This window comes from Mobula birostris, chromosome 6 (genome assembly GCF_030028105.1).
Source record: "Mobula birostris isolate sMobBir1 chromosome 6, sMobBir1.hap1, whole genome shotgun sequence".
NCBI lineage: Eukaryota > Metazoa > Chordata > Chondrichthyes > Myliobatiformes > Myliobatidae > Mobula > Mobula birostris.
This window is the reverse complement of record NC_092375.1, coordinates 120964375-120980288: the sequence shown is the minus strand read 5'-3', so window position 1 is coordinate 120980288 and position 15914 is coordinate 120964375. Positions and strand designations below refer to the sequence as shown.

Below are 15914 nucleotides of genomic sequence, written 5' to 3'. Positions count from 1 at the left end.
AGCACTACTGGGCTGTATCCGATCTTCTGAAGCCCGGCTCCAGTGCAGAAGGTGTGCACCTGACTGTCCGCATTCCCTGCTCCTGGATGTCTGCAACATGGCCGTGTAGAGGAACTTGGCTTACGTCCAGTGTCAGCTGTCCCTGCCTCAGCAATCCCTGACGGGGTTGGGCGAGAAGCTGTACTCCGTGCAAAGCCATACTGCCTCTGCCCGAGTGTGTGGTCTTGCAGAGCAGAGAGGAGTCAGTAGGAAGGGAAGTTCAGATTTCAAATGTTCAATGTATTTAAGTATATATATGTCACCATGTACTATCGTGAGAATCATTTTCTTGCAGGCATTTAATATAGAACATCACGGTATAGTACAACCCTTTGGCCAACAATGTTGTACCTACTTCTTAAACCCATACTAAGATCAATCTAACCCTATCCTTCATTTTTCTATCATCCACGTGCCTACCTAAGAGTTTCTTAAATCTCCGATGCTCCAAGCACCCACCACCCTGTATAAAGAACTCACCTCTGACATCCCCCTATACCCACCACCCTGTATAAAGAAGTCACCCCTGACATCCCCCTATAACCACCACTCTGTATAAACTCACCTCTGACATCCCCTATACCCACCACTCTGTATAAAGAACTCACCTCTGACATCCCCCTATACCCACCACCCTGTATAGAGAACTCACCTGACATCCCCGTAACCACCACCCTGTATAAACTCACCTCTGACATCCCCCTATACCCACCACCCTGTATAAACTCACCTCTGACATCCCCCTATACCCACCACCCTGTATAAACTCACCTCTGACATCCCCTATACCCACCACTCTGTATAAAGAACTCACCTGACATCCCTTATACCCACCACCCTGCATAAAGACCTCACCTCTAACATCCCCCTGTACCTACCACCCTGTATAAAGAACTCAACTCTGACATCCCCCTGTAACCACCACCCTGTATAAAGAACTCACCTCTAACATCCCCCTGTACCCACCACTCTGTATAAAGAACTCACCTCTGACATCCCCCTATACCCACCACCCTGTATAAAGAACTCACCTCTGACATCCCCCTATACCCACCACCCTGTATAACCTCACCTCTGACAGCCCCTATACCCACCACCCTGTATAAAGAACTTACCTCTGACATCCCTCTATACCCACCACCCTGTATAAAGAACTCACCTCTGACATCCCCTATACCCACCACCCTGTATAAAGAACTCACCTCTGACATCCCCCTGTACCCATCAACCTGTATAAACTCACCTGACATCCCCCTATACCCACCACCCTGTATAAACTCACCTCTGACATCTCCCTATACTTTCCTCCAATCACCTTATTATTTGAAGGAAAGAAATACAATGGAATTTTACAAAGAACTACACACAAACAAAGACTGACAAACGACCAACGTACAGAGGGAAGGCAAACTGTGCAAATACTAAATAAAACCTGAGAATGGGAGAGATAAATGTAGGTGGCAACATTTTGTGGGCAGCTTACAGCTCAGATAGAGGGACAGAGAGGGAGAGTGGGGGAGAAGGATGATTCGGGTCCGCTCTCCCTTGGCGTTGAAACACAGACCAACCGCAGCTTCGTGCTCACGGGCTGTGGCGGTCGAGTGCCGGCAGCCATTGCTGTCTCATGAGAATAAAGGGCAAGAAAAAGAGAGAACCAGAGAGAACGCAAGAGAACGAGAGGTTCCTGCCAGGGAAGGGTGGAGGAGGATGGGATCCACAAACGGCAGAGAGTGACAGCAAGACAGAGTGAGCTGGGGCGCAGGAACTTACAATTTGGTGTCCTGAGCCTCCTTGTGCATGATCTCCAGGATCATCTGGCAGGCTGCAGTGCATCCTCCGGCTGTGGAATGGATGGTGATGGGCTTCTCCGCTGCGCCTGCATTCTCCTTCCGATGGATGTCCACCCTAGAGAGAAAAGATGGAGGGGAAAAGGGGGAGGAGAGGAGGAGGGACAAGGAGAGAGAGAATAAAGAGTGGGCCAGAGTCAGCATCGAGGGCGGGGTTGCTGAGGGACACCAGAAGACCATCACCAACAGTAACACCTTGGAAACACAGTCGAGTGGGACATCAGGGTATTCCAAGGCCTTAGTCTGTGGTCTTGGCACAAAACCTCTGCCTCAGGCACTGGGGTGAGATCCCACACCAAAGGGGAACCAGATCCCTCTCGACAGTGATCTCCAATTTCACACCCAAATATGAATCCCTCACATGCTGCCCAATAACCCTCCATTGATCCAATGGTGAGACCGTGGCAATTCCACCAACTGCAGCCCCAACAGCAACTCCACACACCTCCAGCCCAGCAGTCAGCTCATCGCCTCTCTCCCTGGTCGAGAGCAGAGCCTGGCCTCACCCAGAGGGGTCCCCAAACCAAACCTCTCCAGCCACCGGAAAGCATGGCCTGTTAACAACCCAAGGGTCTCAGACCTCACCCAACCCAACTGGAATCCCAAGGAGGACCAATATTCGTTTAGGAGCAATGGTCCCACCACCCAACAGATGTGCGGGGGAGGGGACGAGATCTCAGCTTCCACAAGCAACAGGGAGTACAACACTAACCCCCATCCCCTCCTAATAGGTAGTATGATACACTCCACCACAGGCCAACAGGAACTGAACTCAAGGGGAAGGCAGCCTTCTTCACTCTCACCCAACCACAGAGCTCCATCCACTCCAATCAAACCCATCCAACAGGAAGCAACCCACCCCCTCTCACTCTTGCTTGGTGGGGGGGAGGGGGGGTGCTAGTTTCCCATTACCGTCTAGCCAATGGAAGAGCAGGCTAGAGTCCAAATGTAAAGACGTGCCTCCCGTTTCCAATCACCTACATGGGTTCAAGCCCCATCCCTGGAAGGTCTGATCCACAGCAGATGGATGACCAACCCTGCCCCTCCTAGCCCAGGTGAACACACGGGTGACCACCCCCTCTCCCGCGGGAGAGGCTCCACTTACTTGGACTGCGTCTGCTGTGTGACACTCTTGATGGTCAGCCCCTCCTTCCCGATGATGGCCCCGACGAACTGGGTGGGGACCAGGATGCGCAGCGGAACGTCCAGTGACTTGTGGGAGGTGCCGGTGGCGGCAGAGGAGCCGTGGTCCCGGCTGGGGTGAGGGGCGGCCCCGCGGCGGGGCCGGTGGGTCAGGTGCTGCGTCGCCTCCTCATCCGGGATGTAGGAGATCCTCAGGACATGGCTCTCCAACTGGTGTCCACTCAGCTTCTCGATAGCACTGGAGACCACAAGACATACCGTGCTGTGTAAAACTCTTAGGCGCATGTTAAAGAAAACTCCGTACGGCGAAAATGCTTTCAAAAATAATAAAGTTTCTTAAGATCAAAAAATTTACTATAAAGAGCAGTAAACAGTAAAAAAGAACCTAACTGAAATCAATACTTGGTGTGATTACCCTTTGCCTTTAAAACTGTATCAGCTCTCTTAGATACACTATCGTGCAGTTTTGTAAGAAAAATCAGCTGGTAGGCTGTTCCAAGATTCCTGGAGAACTTGCCACAGTTCTTCTGCAGACTTTGGCTGTCTCGCTTGCTTCTGTCTCTCCAGGTAATCCCAGACAGCCTCGATGCTCAGATCAGAGCTCTGTTGAGGCCAGACCATCTGCTGCAGAACTCCCTGTTCTTATTTCCTTCTTCGCTGAAAATAGTGCTTTATGACCTTTGCCACATGTTTGGGGTCAATGTCCTTCTGCAGAATGAAGTTGGGACCGATTAGACGCCCCCTGATGGCATTGCGTGATGGAGGAGAATCTGCTTGTACTTGTCAGCATTGAGGCTTCCAAAATTCTGACCAGATCACCAAATCTATTTGCAGAATTGCAGCCCCGAACCTGCAGGGAACCTTCGCTGTGCTTCACTGTTGACTGCATACAGTCATCCATGTAGTGCTCTCCAGCTCTTCCACAGACAAACCACCTCCTGGTTGAGCCAAAAATTTCAACTTTCAACTCCTCAGTCCAGAGCACTTGCTGCCATTGTCCAGCATCCCCGTTCTCGTGTTTTTGTGTGTAGGTGAGTCTCTCGGCTTTGTTTCCACTTCAGAGGAATGGCTTTTCGGCAGCAACTCTTCCATGAAGGCCATCTCTGACAAGACTTCTCCAGACTCGAGAGGGTGTACTTGGGTTCCAGTGGTTTCGGAGAGTTCAGAGCTAACTGAATTTCTTCCAATTTAGAAGGGACATCAGTTGTACATATCTCTTGTTTGCTGCACTCCGTTTTTGCTGTTGACTGCTGCATTTCTGATCCTCAACCTTGCCCATTTCCTTGTGCTTCTTCAGAAGAACTTGGTCAGCGCATCTTGAAACTGCCTGTTGCAAAATTTCTGCTCAGGAGAGACCTTGCTGATGCAGAATGACCACCTTGTGTCTTGTTGCTATGCTCACTCTTGCCACGGTGCTGGAATCAGTGACTTGAAGGTTAATCTGTCACATCGGCCACACCCTCACCTTTTAGTTTGGTTGTCCTTCACCCAGTTTGATTCCTTCTACACCTGTTTCAGTTGATCAGTTTAGTTCATTCAACTGATTATGTCATTGATCACTAGCATCTGTCTGTCATCCTTGTTTAATCATGGCATACTAATCAAGGTTTTGTTTGGAAAGTGGTCTATTACTTAATGTGTTACTTTCTGTAACAAAATACAAAAACTCCTGTGTAACATCTCATTTTTTTGGGAAATGTTTGCAAATCTATTTGCCTTTTTCTTCTGACACACTAATGCAAAGGACAAAGGAAATTCATGTCTAAAACAAAACTAACACAAGAAATCTAGGGTGCTAAGACTTTGCACCGTACTCTAGGAGCAGAATTATGCCATTTAGCCCATTGAGTCTGTTCTGCCATTCGATCATTTATTATCCCTCCCAACCCATTCTCCTGCCGTTTCCCTGTAACCTTTGACAGCCTTCCTACTCAAGAACCTATCAACCATGCTTGAAACATACCCAATATTTGGGCATATTTGGGACCCAGGACTAAACGACACCTTGATAGCACCTCTGTTTGCTCGGGCCCTGGCACCATGCCTTCCACATGCTATCAGCGTGACAATGCCAGCCCGGAGGCAGGCCTTTCACCGTGCAACACTGGGGTGCAGAACTGGTGGGGACGGGCCTGTCTCTGTGCTGAAACATTCATCCCACACACCCACAGAGAGATCAAACCACCATCAGTTGCCTCTTCACACAGTCCTACTGGAGACAGGTCTGTATAAAACTGAGGTACAGTACTGTTGAGGACAGGTCTTTCACTGTAACAGTGGGTGCAGAACTGGTGGGGACGGATCTTGGGCACACTACTAATGGGGATGTGTCTGTCACTGTATTACACTGGGGTACAGTATCACTGGTAAACACTGGGGTACAGTACCACTGAGGATGGGTTTGTCACTATGTAACAGTGGGGTACAGTACATGTGGGAATGGGTCTGTCACTGTAATCCTTAGCATTAGATTCCTTCCTCTCTGGCCCTTTACTTTTCCCACCCACCTGGCTTCTAACTAGCCAAAGGGTCTCGGACGGAAACGCTGACTGTACTTTTTTCCGTAGATGCCGCCTGGCCTGTTGAGTTTCTCCAGTATTTTGTGTGTGCTTTGCTTGGATTTTCAGCATCTGCAGATTTTCTGTTGTTTGTGACCTTCTAGCTAGTTCTCCCTTCCCCTCTCCCCACTGTTACACAGCGACAGACGTTTTATTCTGGCGCCTTTCCCCTTCCTTCTCAAACCTGATGAAGGGTCAACTGTTCATTCACTTCCACAGATGCTGCCTGACCTGCTGAGTTCTTCCAGCATTTTGTCTGTGTGGCACTGGGGTACTGTATTGGTGGGACGTGACTGTCACTGTAGGAAACTGGCAATCATCCGCCTGTACTGCGGTGGACTGAGCGCTAATTTGAGTTGATAACAGCACAAGACAGCAGAAGCAACCTACCACATGCGATGGCATTACTGGGCAGTTGCCTGGCACCAGCGTGAAGAATTAATTCATTGACGGCACCAAGATTTTCAAAAGGCACGGAGCCCCCGTCATCACTTACGTCTTTGCATGCTCCTTTGTTTCGTAAGTCACATTCACAACTGCTGTCTCACTGTCTGTGTTAACTGAGAGAGGGGGAAGAATGAGTCAGCACACAAACTGCGCAGCGCACACCCACTCCCCCATGCACTAAACCCATGACCTCAGTTCCCAGCACAAACAGGCACTGACCCACTCCCTTACATGGGTCTCACACACCGGGGGGCGGGGGTGGAGGAGAGAGAAAATCAGCATTTGGTCATTCTCTATGGATATCAAGTGAGAATAGGATCCTGTGGTGTCCTCATATCACTCAGGACACTTTCCCTGAAACAAGGCCATAGGACATAGAAGCAGAATTATGCCATTTGGCCCCTCGAGTGTGCTCCACCATTTGTTATCCCTCTCAACCTCATTATAATGTTGAGGTTATAATGAGGTTATAACCTCATTATAACCCCCTTACTAATCAAAAACCTATCAGTCTTTGCTTTAAACACACCCAACGACTAGGCCTACAGAGAAGCTTGTCGCGATGAATTCCACAAATTCACCACCTTCTGACTAAAGAAATTCCTCACCATCTGTTCTAAGGGGATGTCCTTGTTGTCTGAGGCTGTACCCTCCAGTCCTTGACTCCACTACTATAGGAAACATCCTCTCCATCTCCACTGTATCTAGGCCTTTCAATATTTGGTAGGTTTAAATGAGATCCCTCCTCCCTTTCATTCTTCTAAACCAGTGGTCCCCAACCACCGGGCCGCAGAGCATGTGCTACCGGGCCGCGAGGAAACGATATGATTTGGCGATATGAGTCAGCTGCGCCTTTCCTCATTCCCTGTCACACCCACTGTTGAGCCATTACGCATGCGAGGTCATTGCCCGCGCATCATCCATGTCAGTGCGGGAAGAAGATCAACTCCCCGAGCTTGCAAGTGACGGCGGGCTGAACCGTATGTTTGACATAACATCTCTGCCGGCATTATGGATCAAAGTCAAGGCTAAATATCCCGAGATAGTCACGAAAGCATTGAAAACGTTGCTTCCATTTCCAACATATCTCTGCAATGAATGCAACGAAAACTAAATTGCGGAATAGACTGGACATAAGGAACCTCCTTCGAGTATCGCTGTCTCCCATTGCCCCTCGATGGCACCGTCTTGCTGCAGGGAAACAAGCCCAGGGCTCCCACTGATTCAGCGATATTGGTGCGTTACAATGACTTTATATGTGCATACGGGGAAAATATGTGCTGCGTGTTTAATATCCAAACGATACTTAAAATGTTATGATGCTATTGACTTATATAACAATTACAGCACAGAAACAGGCCATCTCTGCCCTTCTATTCCGTGCTGAATGCTACTCTCACCTAGTTCCACTGACCTGCACTCAGCTCATAACCCTCCATTCCTTTCCTGTCCATATACCTATCCAATTTTTCTTTAAATGATAATATCGAACCTGCCTCTACCACTTCTACTGGAAGTTCGTTCAACACTTACTTCAAGCTCCCCTGTCCTCCCTTGATAATTGACGTATCACTATATTCATGCGAGGAAAATATGCGCTGTGTGTTTAATATTAAATTCATTAGATAAACCCTTTTAGAAATGAAATTGAGTGTATTAGCTAATTATCTATATTCCGGTCGTGATTAACACCCCCCCCGAACAGAATCGCCAAAAACGATTTGTAGAAAAAAATCGCACATGCAACCGCAAGTTACGCATGTGCACTGGTGCCCACACAAGGCTTCATGGTCATTGTAGTCTTTCTTGGGGAAACCCAGCGTATTTGACTGCTACTCTTGTCCGTTGACAACCCTTAACTCGGCCCCCCCCCCCCCCCCCCCCCCCGGTCAGCCGGTCCGCAAGAATATTGACAATATGAAATCGGTCGGCAGTGCGAAAAAGGTTGGGGACCCCTGTTCTAAACCAAAGCTACTCCAGGGCCAGAACCATCAAATGCTCCTCCCCACTGATTTGACCTGCAAGAATGATACGTGGCTCTGAACGAGCCTGTAGTGTTCAGTTGTTCCTTAGACATATTTTTCATAAATAAAGTTTATTTCTAATATAAAAATAATCCCTGAAACAGATCATTACATATTCCACTCTCATTGTACGCAACCCACTCTCACCGGACACGGAGTGTCGGGCATTCTCACTGAGCCAGTTGGACGGGTGACCACAGCCAACATGGCTGAGCTGGGAAATTTTGATTGCATTTTTTGTTTCCAAGTTTTATTTTAATAAAATGTTTGTATTTTCCCTAGACTTGACGAGTTGTAACTGACATTGGATTAGACTGTTTAAATTGTCATCATCTTCCTGTGTAATTATTATTTCATTTGGAGCTCAACAATTAATTGCCTGCTTGTACTTGTATAGAGTACATGTAACTGTTTAGTATATTCCCTGGTGGTCACCATATGTATATGTAATTGTTTAGTATGCCCCCTAGTGGTCACAGTATGTATATGCAATTGTTTATTATGCACCCTAGAGGTCACAGTATGTATATGCAATTGTTTATTATACACCATAGAGGTCACAGTATGTATATGCAATTGTTTAGTATGCCCCATAGAGGTCACAGTATGTATATGCAATGTTTAGAATGCCCCCTAGTGGTTACACTTGTATGATTCTGCAGAGCTTTGGAAGTTTCTCTGGTAGAAAGAACGTTGGATTTTAAAGCACATCTTTCTAAAACTGAGTGGAGAGTCTGAATAGTCTGACTTACTGAGTTCCTCCAGTATTTTTCTGTGTGTTCTCTTCTGGATTTCCAGCATCTGCAAAACCTCGTGTTTATGGAGGGAATGTTGCCTGTGTTCAAATGAGACATTCACCTCTCTTTACCACAGGTGACAGAGCAGGGCTGTGTCCTCCCCTGCCCTAAAGCATGTGAAGATCTCCTCTGGCACACCTGATATTGAGCCCGATATTCGTCTTCCAGTGACACTGGGAGAGACTACTTTGTCACTCTCACCATGGCAATTTCAGGGCACCATTACCGGCGTCTGTGAAATGCCATGGGCCATGTCTCGAGCTCAGCACGTGGACTACAAAGTGCAGCTGCTTCTGTCTGTTTCTCTCTCTCTCTCAAGATGCACAGGAGCTCCTCACACAGAAGTGCTGAGGCTGCAGTGTCAGCAGTGATCCCCTCCGGGGCTGAGGGAAGCAGAGGCATAGTAATCACCAGAGTTCATGGGAAGATCACAGGAATGAAAGGGTTAATGTATGAGCAGGACTTGATGGCTTTGGGCATGTACTTACTGGAGTTTAGAAGAAAGAGGAGGGGATTTCATTGAAACCTATCAAATATTGAAAGGCCTAGAGAGAGTGGACATGGAGAGGTTGTTTCCTATAGTGGGGGAGTCAGAATAAAGAGATGTCCATCTGGAACAGAAAAGGAAGAATTTCTGTGGCCAGAGGCTGCTGAAACTATGGAACTCATTACCACAAAAGGCTGTGGAGGCCAATTCACTGAGTATATTTAAAGCAGAGGTTGATGGGTTCTTGATCAGTAAGGGATGAAAGGTTACGGGGAGAAGGCTGGAGAACTGGGTTGAGGGGGGATAATAAATCAGCCATGATGGAATGGTGGAGCAGACTCGATGGGACGAATGGCCTAATTCCCGTGCCTTATGGTGCTAACACAGCCTCTGCCCCGATGATCTACCATAGCACCTTCTCCTCTCATGAGTCCAACTACAGACCAATTGTCCACTCAGCTTTTGCCCAATGGCTAGGCACAGGTTGGAGCCCAGAGCCCCAGAGACCACCCTCACCGGGGGAAGGAGTAGGCCACGGAGTGCACTGTGGGGGGGGGGGGGGGGGGAGAAGAGCAAGCAGAACCACTCTATGGGCAGAGCAAACAGCAAGGTCCCCTCCCCTGTCGCAGGATGGCACCGAGTTTGCCAGCCCTGCTGTTGCCTCAGACCCAAACCTCCCCTGCCTGTGGCTCACAGCGAGGTGAAAGCGTGGAGATACATTGGCCTAAAGCTCATTGCAAGAGGCTCCTTCAACATCTCCTTCAGTAAAGCAGCAAACATAGTCAAAGACCCCTCCCACTTTGGACATTCTTGCTTCTCCTACCCCGTCTTCCCATCAGGGACAAGATACAAAAGTCCGAAAGCACGTACCACCACGCTCCAGATCAGCAATATCCCTTTGTTAAAAGACTACTGAACGATCCCCTAGTGAAAACAGATGGACCCTTGACCACAATTCACCTTGTCATGGCCCTGGCATCTTATTTGCCTGCACTGCACATTCTCTGGAACCATACATTTTATTCTGCGTTCTGCTGTTTTCCCCATGTACAATCCCATTGCACTGTTGTAATGAATTGACCTGCATAGGTGGTATGCAAAACAAGTTTTACACTGTACCATAGTACATGTGACATGCAACCCAATTCCAATATTGAAATCTGCAGTTTGTGTTCATTACTTCTGTCTCATGGTCTGTCCTGTTTTGCACATTGTCAGTCTTTGTTGTGAGTGGTTTTTCGGGCATTCTACTGTGTTTCTTTGTTTTGTGCGTGCCTGCAAAAAGATGAATCTCAAGGTTGTATATGATGTACATAGTCAATAGTAGATTTACTCTGAACTTTGAAAAACAGCTTTCTAAATCCACCTTACCAGAGGCTGCAGATTGATCTGAGGAGCACTGCATGCCAGCGCTCTGCAGAGTGCGTTCTACATTCAAGACTCAACACATCTACAAAGAGTCTGCACTTCTTCCACGGTGCTTTGCAAGCCCTCTTTCCGGGGGATAGTCAGAGTGACTATGAGAACACAATGCTCCCCAAGCTGAGGATAGAGGAGTCATTGAAGCACAGGGAGTGACACTCCAAGGGTGGGAACATATGAGGAGTGCTCGATAACTTTGGGCTTCTACTTGCTGGGCTTTAGAAGAATGGGGGAGGAATTTCATTTAAACTCATCAAATATTGAAAGGCCTGGTTAGAGTGGACATGAAGAGGATGTTTTCAATAGTGGGATGGGGCGGGGGCGGAGGAAGTCTAGGACCAGAGGGCACTGCCTCAGAATACAAAGGTTTGAAAGGTACATTTAATGTCAGAGCAATGTATAACAATATACATCCTGAAATGCTTTTTCTTCACAACCATCCATGAAATCAGAGGAGTGCCTCAAAGAATGGACGACAGTTAAATGTTAGAACCCTGAAGACCCCCCCCCCCAGCAACTCCCCAGCTCAAGGGATGTCCCTTGAGAACCGAGATGAAGAGGAATTTGTTTTAGCCAGAGGGAGATGAATCTGTGGAATTCATTGCTACAGGCAGCTGTGGAGGTTGGCTGTGTGATTGGGTGTATTTAAAGTGGAGATTATAGGCTCTTGATTAGTAAAGGCATCAAAGTTAAGGAGTGAAGACAGAAGAATGGGGTTAAGAGGAATAACAAATCAGTCATGGTGGAATAGACTCAAAAGGCCAAATGGCCTAAATTCTACTCCTATGTGTTACGTGCCACTGTAGACAATGACCGCAGGGTTTGGAATCATTGTGTGTGTTTCCGGCAGTGTATCAGTGTATGGAATCGTTGTGTGTGTTTCCGGCAGTGTATCAGTGTGTCAGGGTTTGGAATCGTTGTGTGTGTTTCCGGCAGTGTATCAGTGTGTCAGGGTTTGCAATTGTTGTGTCTGTTTCCAGCAGTATATCAGTGTTTGGAACCGTTGTCTGTGTTTCCGGTAGTGCGTCAGGGTTTGGAATCGTTGTGTTTCTGGCAGTGTGTCAGTGTATCAGGGTTTGGAATCATGGTCTGTGTTTCCGGCAGTGTATCAGTGTGTCAGGGTTTGGAATCATTGTCTGTGTTTCCGGCAGTGTATCAGTGTGTCAGTGTTTGGAATTGTTGTGTGTGTTCCGGCAGTGTGTCAGTGTTTGGAATCGTTGTGTGTGTTTCCCGCAGTGTATCAGTGTTTGGAATTGTTGTGTGTGTTTCCGGCAGTGTACCAGCGTTTGGAATCCTTGTGTGTGTTTCCGGCAGTGTGTCAGTGTGTCAGGGTTTGGAATCGTTGTGTGTGTTTCCAGCAATGTATCAGTGTGTCAGGGTTTGGAATTGTTGTCTGTGTTTCCGGCAGTGTATCAGTGTTTGGAATTGTTGTGTGTGTTTCCGGCAGTGTATCAGGGTTTGGAATTGTTGTGTGTGTTTCCGGCAGTGTGTCAGGGTTTGGAATTGTTGTGTGTGTTTCCGGCAGTGTATCAGTGTTTGGAATCGTTGTGTGTGCTTCCGGCAGTGTGTCAGTGTATCAGTGTTTGGAATCGTCTGTGTTTCCGGCAGTGTGTCAGTGTATCAGGGTTTGGAATTGTTGCCTGTGTTTCCGGCAGTGTATCAGTGTACCAGGGTTTGGAATTGCTGTCTGTGTTTCCGGCAGTGCGTCAGGGTTTGGAATCGTTGTGTATTTCTGGCAGTGTATCAGTGTATGGATCATTGTGTGTATTTCCGGCAGTGTATAAGTGTATGGAATCGTTGTATGTGTTTCCGGCAGTGTGTCAGAGTGTCAGGGTTTGGATTCATTGTGTGTGTTTCTGGCAGTGTATCAGTGTATCAGGGTTTGGAATTGTTATCTCTGTTTCCGGCAGTGTGTCAGTGTATGGAATCATTGTGTGTGTTTCCGGCAGTGTATCAGTGTGTCAGTGTTTGGAATTGTTGTGTGTGTTTCCGGCAGTGTATCAGTGTATGGAATCATTGTGTGTGTTTCCGGCAGTGTATCAGTGTTTGGAATTGTTGTGTGTGTTTCCGGCAGCGTGTCAGTGTGTCAGGGTTTGGAATTGTTGTGTGTTTCCGGCAGTGTATCAGGGTTTGGAATTGTTGTGTGTGCTTCTGGAAGTGTGTCAGCGTGTCAGAGTTTGGAATTGTTGTGTGTGTTTCCGGCAGTGTATCAGTGTATCAGGGTTTGGAATCGTTATGTGTTTCCGGCAGTGTATCAGTGTATCAGGGTTTGGAATTGTTGTGTGTGTTTCCGGCAGTCAATCGGTGTTTGGAATCGTTGTCTGTGTTTCCGGCAGTGTGTCAGTGTTTGGAATTGTTGTGTGTGTTTCCGGCAGTGTATCAGTGTATCAGGGTTTGGAATTGTTGTGTGTGTTTCCGGCAGTGTGTCAGGGTTTGGAATTGTTGCGTGTGTTTCCGGCAGTCTATCAGGGTTTGGAATCGTTGTCTGTGTTTCCGGCAGTGTATCAGTGTTTGGAATTGTTGTGTTTGTTTCCGGCAGTGAATCAGGGTTTGGAATCGTTGTGTGTGTTTCCGGCAGTGTATCAGTGAATCAGGGTTTGGAATCGTTATCTGTGTTTCCGGCAGTGTATCACTGTATGGAATCGTTGTGTGTGTTTCTGGCAGTGTATCAGGGTTTGGAATCGTTGTGTGTGTTTCCGGCAGTGTATCAGTGTTTGGAATCGTTGTCTCCGTTTACGGCAGTGTATCAGGGTTTGGAATTGTTGTCTGTGCTTTCGGCAGTGTGTCAATGTGTCAGGGTTTGGAATTGTTGTGTGTGTTCCCAGCAGTGTATCAGTGTTTGGAATTGATGTGTGTGTTTCCAGCAGTGTATCAGTGTTTGGAATCGTTGTGTGTGTTTCTGGCAGTGTATCAGGGTTTGGAATCGTTGTGTGTGTTTCCAGCAGTGTATCAGGGTTTGGAATTGTTGTGTGTGTTTCCGGCAGTGCATCAGTGTTTGGAATCGTTGTCTGTGTTTCCGGCAGTGTATCAGGGTTTGGAATCGTTGTGTGTGTTTCCGGCAGTGTATCAGTGTTTGGAATCGTTGTGTGTGCTTCCGGCAGTGTATCAGTGTATGGAATCATTGTCTGTGTGTGGCCGGGACTGTATCAGTGTATCAGGATATGGAATTGTTGTCTGTGTGTGGCCGTGAGTGTATCAGTGAATCAGGGTTTGGAATCGTTGTGTGTTTTTCCGGCAGTGTATCAGTGTGTCAGTGTTTGGAATCGTTGCGTGTGTTTCCGGCAGTGTATCAGTGTGTCAGTGTTTGGAATTGTTGTCTGTGTGTGGCCGGGAATGTATCAGTGTATCAAGGTTTGGAATCGTTGTGTGTGTTTCCGGCAGTGTATCAGTGTGTCAGTATTTGGAATCGTTCTGTGCTTCCAGCAGTGCATCAGTGTACGGAATCATTGTCTGTGTGTGGCCGGGACTGTATCAGTGTATCAGAGTATGGAATTGTTGTCTGTGTTTCAAGCGGTGTATCAGGGTTTGGAATTGTTGTCTGTGTGTGGCCGGGAGTGTATCAGTGTATCAGGGTTTGGAATCATTGTGTGTTTCCGGCAGTATATCAGTGAATCAGGGTTTGGAATCGTTGTGTGTGTTTCCGGGAGTATATCAGTGTGTCAGTGTTTGGAATCGTTGTGTGTGTTTCCTGCAGTATATCAGTGTGTCAGTGTTTGGAATCGTTGCGTGTGCTTCCGGCAGTGTATCAGTGTGTCAGTGTTTGGAATTGTTGTCTGTCTGTGGCCGGGAGTGAATCAGTGTATGGAATTGTTGTCTGTGTTTCCGGCGGTGTATCAGGGTTTGGAATTGTTGTCTGTGTGTGGCCGGGAGTGTATCAGTGTATCACGCTTTGGATTCGTTGTATCTTTCTGGCAGTATATCAGTGTGTCAGTGTTTGGAATCGTTGTGTGTGTATCCGGCAGTGTATCAGTGTGTCAGTGCTTGGAATCGTTGTGTGTGTTTCCAGCAGTGTATTAGTGTTTGGAATCGTCGTGTGTGTTTCCGGAAGTGTATCAGTGTGTCAGGGTTTGCAATTGTTGTGTGTGTTTCCGGCAGTGTACCAGGGTTTGGAATCCTTGTGTGTGTTTCCGGCAGTGTATCAGTGTATGGAATCATTGTGTGTGTTTCCGGCAGTGTATCAGTGTTTGGAATCGTTGTGCGTGTTTCCGGCAGTGAGTCAGTTTATGGAATTGTTGTGTGTGTTTCCGGCAGTGTACCAGGGTTTGGAATTGCTGTGTTTGTTTCCGGCAGTGAGTCAGGGTTTGGAATCGTTGTGTGTGTTTCCGGCAGTGTATCAGTGTTTGGAATCGTTGTCTCCGTTTACGGCAGTGTATCAGGGTTTGGAATTGTTGTCTGTGCTTTCGGCAGTGTGTCAATGTGTCAGGGTTTGGAATTGTTGTGTGTGTTTCCAGCAGTGTATCAGTGTTTGGAATCGATGTGTGTGTTTCCAGCAGTGTATCAGTGTTTGGAATCGTTGTGTGTGTTTCTGGCAGTGTATCAGGGTTTGGAATCGTTGTGTGTGTTTCCAGCAGTGTATCAGGGTTTGGAATTGTTGTGTGTGTTTCCGGCAGTGCATCAGTGTTTGGAATCGTTGTCTGTGTTTCCGGCAGTGTATCAGGGTTTGGAATCGTTGTGTGTGTTTCTGGCAGTGTATCAGTGTTTGGAATCGTTGTGTGTGCTTCCGGCAGTGTATCAGTGTATGGAATCATTGTCTGTGTGTGGCCGGGACTGTATCAGTGTATCAGGATATGGAATTGTTGTCTGTGTGTGGCCGTGAGTGTATCAGTGAATCAGGGTTTGGAATCGTTGTGTGTTTTTCCGGCAGTGTATCAGTGTGTCAGTATTTGGAATCGTTGTGTGTGTTTCCAGCAGTGTATCAGTGTGTCAGTGTTTGGAATCGTTGCGTGTGTTTCCGGCAGTGTATCAGTGTGTCAGTGTTTGGAATTGTTGTCTGTGTGTGGCCGGGAATGTATCAGTGTATCAAGGTTTGGAATCGTTGTGTGTGTTTCCGGCAGTGTATCAGTGTGTCAGTATTTGGAATCGTTCTGTGCTTCCAGCAGTGCATCAGTGTACGGAATCATTGTCTGTGTGTGGCCGGGACTGTATCAGTG

General features: G+C 47.5%; 1 protein-coding gene across 1 annotated transcript in view; it reads right to left on the bottom strand.

Annotated features, from left to right (window-relative positions):
• The window catches only part of LOC140198719 (insulin-like growth factor 2 mRNA-binding protein 2), a 198764-nt gene that overhangs the window by 48787 nt on the left and 134063 nt on the right, over positions 1–15914 (bottom strand). The window contains exons 5-7 of the mRNA XM_072259735.1: positions 6084–6147; positions 2992–3267; positions 1810–1944 (exon numbers count right to left, since the gene is read on the bottom strand). Of these exons, the coding sequence (XP_072115836.1) occupies positions 1810–1944; positions 2992–3267; positions 6084–6147 (475 nt within the window). The remainder of the gene's footprint in view (positions 1–1809; positions 1945–2991; positions 3268–6083; positions 6148–15914) is intronic.